Genomic DNA, 10411 nt, shown 5'->3' with positions numbered 1-10411 from the left:
TAAGAAACCTATTTGTTTTACCTTAAAGTTAAGCCCAGCATTTCCAAAGCAGTAACTGGTTTTCTTCCTTTATTTTTTTTCTTCTGTATATATTTTGATAACTCGCTTAATAGCTCTTCAAATGATGATATACTCATTCTAAAGTAGGCAACAAATTTTTTTTCGTCTATCTTTAATGCTTCGTATTTTTTAGAAAAGAACTCGCCATTTGGATTCATACCCTTACTTAATGGATGTATCCAGTATCTTCTTTGCCGTATTTTTAAGATAGAATAATGTCTTCTTAATAACAAATAAGCAATAAGTTTATTACGATCCATCGCAGAGAGACGTCTATCCACACTCAAAAATCACGAGAAAATGGTTGCCCTACCATAATGCCCTGTTTCGCGACGCCGCAACGCGGCAACGCAACTGCCGATTTTGGCGTTGCGGCGCCGCAAAAATAAGCAGTTTGCGTTATGTGTTTCGGCCCTAATGACTGTGGTAGCTATGAAGTTGTGGTTATTTTAATTGTAATTTATTGATTATCTACCTAGCTAGTTGTTAGGCACATATTATTTAAAGTAAAGATATGATTTAAAATTTATTTATAGTAGTCTTTTTATGATATAACTACTTATTTTACCTTGTTTATTTATACCTAATTAAGTATTTTAACCCTTAGAGAGGCAGTGATCATATAGCGACCACATTAAAAATATATTTTTTTTGAAGGGCTGATGCCTAGTAGAGACCACAAAATGTCATTTACATGTTGTCTATGGCATAGTTGATTTCCGAACGGAAAAAAAAGTGCGTGTATCGAAGCAATTTTTTTGACATTTGAGCTGTCAAAGTCGAGTTCTTGCAAAAACGGTGGATTTTTGTGAATTAGCGAATGGAAAATTGTGATAATGCCAAAAATAAATCCGGTAAAGGCCTACGCAGACCGGGACGGCAAGGCAAGAGATTTTAATTTTTACTAATGGACATTCAACCGTACTGGTACAGAAATACGACATAAATTGCTATGCTTTAAAATGATGCCGTGGCATTGAAAGGGATTTTATCGCAACACGCGCCACAGGCTCCCGTGGCGGGATGCCGTGGCATACTGCGGTAGGCAACGGCATGCCACGGACTCCGGCGCTCGTAGTGATATACTGCGGGGTGCGGCGGCGGGAGTAGAGAAGCGGGGAATGCACACCAATATTGACCATCCATTCGCGCCCGCGTCTTTGACGACTGTGCTACGTGATTTTTTCGGAGACCAGTTTTTTACGTTTTTTATTCCAACATGGAGGAAAAATTAATAACTTTAGTTCAAGACTATGATTATTTATATAATATGTCATCAAAACATTATATGAACACTCAAATGAAGAACAATGCGTGGAAAAGAATTGGAATAGAAATGAATAAAACAGGTAAGTAAATATTTTTGCACTATAATTATATTTTCAGATTTAACACAGTATTAATGTCTATTTACAATATCGTTTTGCCATGGAATAGAGCCCTCATCAGACCTAAAGTAATCTTTAAACATCTCCCGTACTGTCATACCATCTAATGCATTGTTCATATTATTATCGTTTTCTAAATTAATGCTTACACTTGCTATATTTTGGCTTTCTGTGCTTGTACCACCTATGATGAAATTGTGTAAGCAAGTACATGCTAAAATGATATTATCAACATATTTTGGTTGAACCTGAATTCCTTTTTGACATAATTCGAAACGTTCTTGAAGTATACCAAATGCATTTTCGACGATACGCCTGGCTCTACTCAAACGATAATTGTATATTTTCATTGCTTCATCTGTCAATCGATCGCCACTAAATGGTCTCATAATGTTTGTGGTTAACGGAAAAGCCTCGTCTGCTACAAAAACATACGGCAACTCAAGATCTGTCCTCGGTAAACGTTTTTTTGGGGGAATATCGAGGGCATTAGAAGTCAATTTTTTTCCAAATATTGAGTTTTGCATTATACCTCCATCACTATTTCGTCCATATGATCCTACATCTGCAATCACAAATTTATAATTTGCATCCACAACCGCTAGTAGTACGATACTGAAAAACTTTTTATAGTTTATGTAGAGACTTCCACTATTGCGAGGTGCTTTTATCCTGAAATGTTTACCATCTATTGCACCGATGCAGTTCGGGAAATTCCATTTTTCATCAAATTCCATCGCGATTCGCGTCCATTTTTCCCTTGTTGGTTTTGGCATAACACTAGGTCTTAGGGCATTCCAAATGACTCGGCAGGTTTCATGTACGATAGAGCGCACTGTACTAAACCCCATGCGATAGCTGTAACCTAGAGACTTGAAGCTACTTCCCGTGATCAAAAATCTGAAAGATAATATAATTAGGGGTAAGTGAGGCAGAGTGAAAGACAGGGCACAGTTAAACAAAGTCAATTAAATAATACAGTTTACGTATTTATATATAATTATGAATTCCTCATGATATTTTTCCGTCAGCCGTAATGCCAGTGGTAATTTCTACTTAGAAAAAGATTAGCTCAATATAATCCCATAAACACAGCTGGTGCCCTAACCTAGTCACTATCTAAGGCCTTTTCCCATTACCTACTTATTCTGTTTCTATACCATTTTACCTGCTTATGTTTTGTTTTAGGTGAAGAATGCCAGAAAATATGGGGTAATATACGTAATAATTTTAGGAAAGCTCTGAATAACAGAAAAACAAAGAGTGGTGACCCGTACACAAAGCGACGCCCTATCAAGTTTGAAAAAGAGCTGGAGTTTTTGAAAAAATTCATTCAGCACAGAAAACAAACCTCGAATCTGGACTCCTCTTCAGAGGATACGCAGACTTCTTTCGCAGAATCCGCTGTCAATGATAATGATGAACGTTCAGTTTCGCGAATGACCAATGATTCACGCCATTCCTTAATAAGACCAGAACCTACAACAACTGCTGAAATACTAAATAAATACATTGAATCGAAAAAGGAGGTGGACCCCATTGATTCGTTCTTTCAAACAATGGCTGCCACAGTAAAAAAACTACCAGAAAGAGTGCAGGTCCAAATAAAGAGACAAATATTTAATGTGGTAACTGACGCCGAATTAAAATACATAGAGGGAACTCCAGCTCCAACATCTGAAGATGTCTCTAGCTATGAAACCACCTCAGGCTCTGGTTATGAAGCTGCTTCGGGGTCTGGCTATGGAACCGCCTCAGGCTCTGGTTATGAAGCTGCTTTGGGGTCTGGCTATGGAACTGCCTCAGGCTCTGGTTATGAAGCTGTTTCACGGTCTGTTTATGGTACCGCCTCTGGCCCTGGCTATGAAGCTGCTTCAGGGTCTGGCTACAAAACTGCAGTTTCTGAATACGAAACTAATCTAAACTAGTAGGTACTCTAAATTAAGTAAAAACAAATAAAGATCCAGGGATTATCAGTGAGAAGGTTTATCAGTGCAAAAACTTGAAAATCGTTATTATGTGTCTACAATACATGATTGTACTTGGCAAAAAATATTGTTTTTTTTTTTAAATTTAATAAAAGAAGAAAAAATAAAACTTATACAATCATTTAACTACCCACCTCAAACACAAGGATAATCTCTGATCGGCTTCAATGGGGTTGCGAAAATTGGTCCTCTGTTTTTCGATATATGGTCGACATATATTCAACAGTGCTTGAAATTTCTCATAATCCATTCTATGATAGTCATAAAATTTTTGCACGTCGTATTTTAAATCATTAAATAAATTATTGAATTCACCCTTTGATTCCCTTTCTTTCCATAAATTATCAACCCAAAATCTTCTTCTATCCCTATTATTAGCCTGTGCACCTTCTTCTTCATCTGCAATAATCGATATCAACACCAAATCCCAATCTACCATTTTAAAACTGAGGCACACCAACACTCGATCAAACGCAACTGAAGACTAAAAGTGTATCAGGCAGCAGGAGTCGCTGAGGCGTGCTTTGTCGTGCCGCGGCACGCCGTGGCATGCCGTGACAAAGTGCTGGAATGCCGCGGTATCTAAGCGGCCAGTGTGCGCTGACTCACGGCAAAATCCCTTGCCATGCCGTCCCGGTCTGCGTAATCCTTAAGTAATATTTGTGTCATTTTTATAATAGAACATAGATTGAATTATGTGTAGTATGTTTCAGTTATGCAAGAAATTTGTTTTAATACGAAATATTCACTTCGAAAGTTTGTGGTCTGTATATGACCTCTGCCCATCTAAAAATCTCTCATCTTGTGCAATGTGGTTTGTATGAAGCCACTGTCTCGCAAGTATCCACCATACAAAATAAAGGTGTTACACATAATAAGGTTTTATACAAAATAAGGTTTACTAATATTCAAAGAAATAAACAATTTTTATTGTATGGAAAATATTCTTAGTACTTACTGTTTATCTTTTCAGAAGAAAAATCTTCGCGAAAAAGACATAGAACAAGCTTTGGCAGAAATTTACGCGTCATCAGAAGATGAAGGGTCTGAAGACGAAGAGTTGTCGGGTTCTTTTCCGTTATACCCGCCTTATGATATCAATCAAGCATTGGATAGCATAGAAAATATAACTAACTCTGATCTTTTGGAAATCCTACAAAAAGATGACTCACCTTCGCCTAAGCCCTTTCCGCCAGCTGCACCACCAGCTAAGAAGCTAAGACTTACTTGCGAATCCTCATCTCCAGCTGTATTAGTGGAAGCGTTGCCTTCAGCAGTCGCCTGTCAGCTCGTGTCTCCAGAAGTATCCCAGCAACCTAAATCTTTTGCAGCAGCTCATCAGCCCTTGTCTTCAGCAACAGTTGCTCAGCATTCACCACCACCAGCAGCTCAACAAGTCTCATCTCCAGCAGCGGCTCAACAGTCCTCATGTCCAGCAGCAGCTCACAAACCCTCACCTTCAGAGACAGTTCACCAGGCCTCACCTCCAGCAGCAGCTCAGCACCCATTACCTTCAGCAGCAGTCCACCAGCCCTCACCTTCAACATCAGCCTACCAGCCCTCGCCTTCAACAGAAGCTCCTCGGCTCTCACGTTCAGAGACTGTTCACCAGTCCTCGTCTTCAACAGCAGACCAAAGTGCCTTATTGCAAGAACTAATAAACAAAGACAGAAACTGGTCTAATAATACAACAAGATTTCCTGCTCATGATTTTTCACGGAAGTTGAAATCGACCAAACTTTATAATAATAGAAGTCTTCCTATAGACTACTTCCTAAATATGTTTGATAATGAAATTTTTACTATAATAGCAGAAAATACTAATTCATATGCCTCATTTATGCACTCTCTTCACTGGTCTCCAACAGATGCCACAGAAATAAGAGCGTATTTGGGTTTAGTTATAATGATGGGCTTGCATCCTCTATCAGAATTAGAACTTTATTGGTCTTCAGACCCCTTCTATCACAACCCAATAATCAGTGCGGTAATGACTTGCAAACGGTTTAAAAAACTGACAGAGAATTTACATATAAATGACAAGTCCACTGAAATACCCCGTACTCAACCAGGATATGATAAACTAGCAAAAATTCGACCTGTAATGAATATCTTGAACAACAGCTTTCAAAATAACTGCATTGGATCTCATACACAGGCAATAGACGAGAGTATGGTTAAATTTAAAGGAAAAAGCGTTATGAAGCAATATATGCCTCAAAAGCCCATTAAGAGAGGGTACAAAGTATGGGCTCGGTGCGACTCGGAGTCTGGGTATTTGTGCCAGTTTGATGTATATTGCGGCAAAAGTGAAACTGCTGAAGATGGTGACGGTGGTCTTGGATATAAAGTCGTCATGAAATTATGTAGAGAAGTTGGTCCTAATACGTTAATAGTTTTTGACAATTTTTTTACCAGTTTACCTGTATTGGAGATGCTGTATTTCAAAAACATATTTTCTGTCGGCACTGTAAGGCTAAATAGGAAAGGCTTGCCACCTCGCCTTTTACCTAATAAGGGAGATAAAAAGGAAAACAAATTAAAAGTGGGTGAATTCATGTTTCAGCATTCTGATCCGGTTTCCGTGATAAAATGGAAAGACACTAAAGATGTGTATGTATGTACAACCGCTTATGATCCAAAAGCAGTAGTGACCATACAGCGAACACAGAAGGATGGTGAAAAAGCATCGATGACCTGTCCACTAGCAATAGAACAGTACACCAGGTATATGGGCGGCGTGGACAGGTTTGACCACTACTGATCTTCATATTCCATCGGTAGGAAGTCTACAAAGAAAAATTGGATACGTCTCTTCTGGTTTATGCTGGAAGCTGCATGCATTAATGCATACATTGTTTACAGCTTAACTCACAAAAAGACGAGCAGCAGCCACCGAGATTTCAGACTGAGCTTATCAAGGAGCCTGATTGACAATTTCACAACTCGAGTTAGAGCACCCCCAATATACAAAAATAAAAAAGGTGGCTTTGGAGTATCGGACGAGTTGAGACTGAACAGAGTAGGTATTCATATGCCTTGTGAAGGTACAAGAAGACGCTGCCGCTACTGCAGCACTAGAGAAAAGCCCCAAAGATCTAAAATAATGTGCAATTTGTGTCAAGTACCGCTATGCCCTGCACCATGTTTTGCAAATTTTCATCGTTATGGTGAAATGTAGGAACCATAAAGATGAAAATGCTCTGATATTTTTTTAAATTTCTAAATAGAAATATTTTGATTTATGTTTCTAAATTGTTCAACAATTTCAAGTTTTCAATAATTTTGTGAATTACTTTTTATTTATAATTATTGGTAAAAATGTCTTATTTGAATTTGAATACAAATTTTTAATAAAAAATAAATAATTAACAAAATTACAATAGTGAGTTTTCACCTTTATTTGTTATGAACATACCTTGTCAGGCAGTGGCCAGATGAAAACCACATAATGATTATTTACATAGGCAGTGGACATATACAAACCACATGGGTTTTTTAAAGGAATTTGCAAGAATAAAAAAAAATCAAGAAATTAGTTTTTTTATTACCCTTTAATCTATCATAATTCCTATATAAAAGAAAAATAGGCGCCAGGCCTGGCTAAGGGTTAATATTTTTTTCTAGGTACTTCTGCTATGAAAAATCATTTAAAATCAAAACATCCAGATGAATTTCGTGCATTGAATAAAAAGACAAAGACAAGGCCAAGACAAGGCCACTGTCAAGCCTACTACAGTTTCTTTAGCCATTGCGGGGACAAGTTCGTCTTCAGTAGCAAAAAAGCAATTGACTATGACAGAATCTTACGAAAGGAAATTGCTCTGGGATATAAATGATCCTAAAGCGAGAAAGTACCATTATTTAATTGCCGAAATGATTGCACTCGACAACGAGCCATTGTCCATAGTGGAAAGAATCGGATTTACCAGACTCTTAGAACAAGCTTTACCCCGCTATAAACTGCCAAGCCGGACTTATATTACCCAAAAAATCGTTCCTGATATATATGACAGAATTTACGAGAAAATCAAACTTAACATTTCAAGTGCCTTCGCTATTTCAGTGACATCTGACATATGGAATTGCTTACACAATAATGCTAGCTTTCTGAGCTTCACAGCTCATTGGATATCATCTGAATTTAAACTAGAACACGGAGTTCTGGCAATGAAGCCTTTCTCACACACAGGAGAAAATATAGCAATGGAACTTAACAATGTCGCATACCGCTGGAATATTGAGCACACTAAAATACATTTATTTATTCATGATGAAAATGTTTCGCTACTAATTACTTCTAACAACGATATCTCAAAAACTATTCATCTGATTGATTTAGTGTACAGACCAATTTTAATCTGCATTAGATGACTAAGCTAACTAACATATTCATTTGGATAAGGATTAATACCGAACTAAAGAAAATAGCTTTGAAAATAACATAATGTTTTTAATTAAAAATGTTAACATAAAAGTGGTTAATGTAAGGCCTCCTACGCACTGGCGACCATGGTCGCCGCGACCTGGCCGCGGCGGCCAGTGAATTCTGGACTTTATATGGCAATCGCTATAGCCCCTACGCACTTAGCGGCCAGCGACCAGCGGCCACCGTTGGCCGCGGCGTCCAATTTGATGCCACGCGACCAGCGACCAATCGTGGCCGTCGAGAACATCACTTCTGTATTAAAATTCATCAGTGCTACCGCATCGGCCGCGGCGACCAGACGTGTAGCTAGCTACAGAGTGATTATTTTACAATGGCCAATTTCGACACGGAAAGGTTCATAATTGAAGTTGAAAATAGAAGAGGTTTATGGGATTTAGCATCAAATGATTACTCCAATAAAGATGTTAAGCGGCAGTTGTGGCTTGAAGTGGTCGATATATTTGGCGGTGAATCCATGGAAGATAAAGAAAAGGCAGAACTTGGTTAGTATTTTATTTTATTATGCCTAAGTAAATTAATAATGCGATGAACTACAATAAACGCAGCAGGTGCTGTAGTAGCATTCGACACGTATATGTGACATGAGTGATTTTTTTTTAAAGTTGTTCCGTTCATTCAAAATCTAAGAAATTTTAGCAAATAGGTAATTGTCAAAAGTATAACTATTTTATTTCTACTATTTTTCGCTTTGCACATGAGTTTTGACAATTATTTGCTAAAATTTCCCAGGTTTTCGTAATGATTGGAATAACTTTTTAAAAAGATTACTCATACCGCATGTGCGTTCGACGCCATTTTGTTTACGGCGCGCAATAGCGGCTCGCGGCGAGCACCCATATATTTACAAATTGTGCCAGGGCAAGCGACCATCGGTACTGAAGTAGTTTGCGAATATATCTCGATATTCGGTTGATGTTCTATTTGCTCTATTAGGTAAACATGCAGGTATTTCTAATAAAGCCTCTGGTACAGTTAACGTGTCCTTGAAATCATATCCGTCTCTTTCTCGCACAAAATTATGAAGCACACATAGAGCTTTTATAATCACAACTGCAAATTCTTTCTTGACGTTTAGGGGTCGGTGAAGAATCTGCCATTTATTGGCTAATATTCCAAATGTACATTCAATATAGCGGCGGGCACGGGATAGTCGATAATTAAAATTAGTCTTTACATTATTCAAGTTTCTCCCAGCATACGGTCGCATCATATGTTCCGATAGTGAAAACGCCTCATCACCCACTAAAACGAACGGCATTGATTGGTCATTTTCTTTGATGGGGTTATTGCTCGGAATATCGAGATCATTATTTAAAAGCCTATGATAAAATACAGAGTCTTTGTAAATTGACGAATCACTGCATTTGCCGTATGCTCCAATATCTACGTAAAGAAATTTATAATTTACATCACATATTGCAAGTAACACGATTGAAAAATAATTCTTGTAATTGTAATAAAGAGATCCCGAATGTTGTGGTTTGATAACTCTAATGTGCTTGCCGTCGATGGCTCCGATGCAATTAGGAAATTGGGCGTATTTTTGAAAACCTTCAGCCGTTTGAATCCACTTATCTCTGGTCAATTGTGGCATCACAATTGGTTTTAATATCTCCCATATTGCTTCACAAACATCAAATACTATTTCCGATACTGTAGGAAGCCCTATACGGTATTCATGACTTATATGAGATAAAGAACACCCAGTAGCCAAATACCTGAAAATAAAATTCACATTAATAAACATAATATTAGTTTTGTAATATGTACTACATTTATTTATTGATTTACAGGCATTACTCTCCAAAAAAGATGGAAAAACCTTAGAGACTGTTTCACAAGAGAGCTGCGCCGTCTTAAAGATGTCAAAAGTGGTTCTGCTGCAAAACGTAAATCACAATACACCTATTTCAACCAATTACTGTTTTTGAAATCAGTGCTGGACACAAACGCAACAGAAAATAGTCTCGAAGAGGCAAGTCAAGAAAATGAAAGTGCAAGATCTTCTGATCTTGAGACTCAACAGTCTGCATCAAAGTCGCTTAGAACAAAAAGGAAGAAAAAAATACCAAACGAAGAATCCGATACAGACCCTCTAATTTCAGTTCTGCATAAGACCATAGCGACTACACAGAATGATTCAAATTGTGACAGACTGTTTCTTTTATCCCTCCTCGAAAGATTTCAAACAATCCCTGCTGCAATGAAGACCAAAGCGAAAATGGAAATCATGGAAATTATAGAAAAATACCAACCGAACTGTACACCTACAACAGCGCGCATAAACTATTCAAGTAATTTCAATACTCTTAACGACCAAGAATATGACCCGCATCGACCGAGTTATTCAGGTTATTCTACTACCAACAGGATATCAGATGATTCAAATTACAGCGATACTCATACTCATTATTCTGATATTTCTCAAAATTCAGAAATGATAGACCTATTTCCCAATTTGAATGATTAATTGTTCACAATTGCCATTTTTTAAGTTATGAAAATACAAATAATTTGATTATCTA

General features: G+C 37.6%; 3 protein-coding genes across 3 annotated transcripts; 2 read left to right on the top strand and 1 right to left on the bottom strand.

Annotated features, from left to right (window-relative positions):
• Positions 1-1414: 1414 nt before the first annotated feature.
• On the bottom strand, positions 1415-2388 carry LOC123662985. The gene is made up of 2 exons (XM_045597750.1): positions 2134-2388; positions 1415-2013 (listed from the first exon to the last, which is right to left on the bottom strand). The coding sequence occupies exons 1-2, from the start codon at positions 2297-2299 to the stop codon at positions 1460-1462; spliced, it is 720 nt and encodes a 239-aa protein (XP_045453706.1). The 5' UTR covers positions 2300-2388; the 3' UTR covers positions 1415-1459.
• Positions 2389-2461: 73 nt separating this feature from the next.
• Positions 2462-3545, top strand: LOC123662767. Its single transcript, XM_045597567.1, has 2 exons — positions 2462-2474; positions 2637-3545. The coding sequence occupies exons 1-2, from the start codon at positions 2462-2464 to the stop codon at positions 3374-3376; spliced, it is 753 nt and encodes a 250-aa protein (XP_045453523.1). The 3' UTR covers positions 3377-3545.
• A 4457-nt stretch (positions 3546-8002) lies between these two features.
• LOC123662983 lies at positions 8003-10411 on the top strand. Its single transcript, XM_045597748.1, has 2 exons — positions 8003-8368; positions 9680-10411. Exons 1-2 carry the CDS (start codon positions 8197-8199, stop codon positions 10354-10356), a joined length of 849 nt encoding a protein of 282 aa, XP_045453704.1. The 5' UTR covers positions 8003-8196; the 3' UTR covers positions 10357-10411.

The sequence above is a fragment of the Melitaea cinxia genome, chromosome 19 (assembly GCF_905220565.1).
Source record: "Melitaea cinxia chromosome 19, ilMelCinx1.1, whole genome shotgun sequence".
In the NCBI taxonomy this organism is placed as follows: Eukaryota; Metazoa; Arthropoda; class Insecta; order Lepidoptera; family Nymphalidae; genus Melitaea; species Melitaea cinxia.
This window is presented reverse-complemented; position numbering and strand designations above follow the sequence as displayed.

Excerpts from the sequence above, each read along its gene's own strand:
- LOC123662983 (XM_045597748.1), top strand. The coding sequence starts at position 8,197 with ATGGCCAATTTCGACACGGAAAGGTTCATAATTGAAGTTGAAAATAGA. Across the intron at positions 8,369-9,679 it reads TAAAGAAAAGGCAGAACTTG|GCATTACTCTCCAAAAAAGA; the intron begins GTTAGTATTTTA and ends ATTGATTTACAG.
- LOC123662985 (XM_045597750.1), bottom strand. The coding sequence starts at position 2,299 with ATGGGGTTTAGTACAGTGCGCTCTATCGTACATGAAACCTGCCGAGTC. Across the intron at positions 2,014-2,133 it reads CTGCATCGGTGCAATAGATG|ATGTAGGATCATATGGACGA; the intron begins GTAAACATTTCA and ends TTGTGATTGCAG.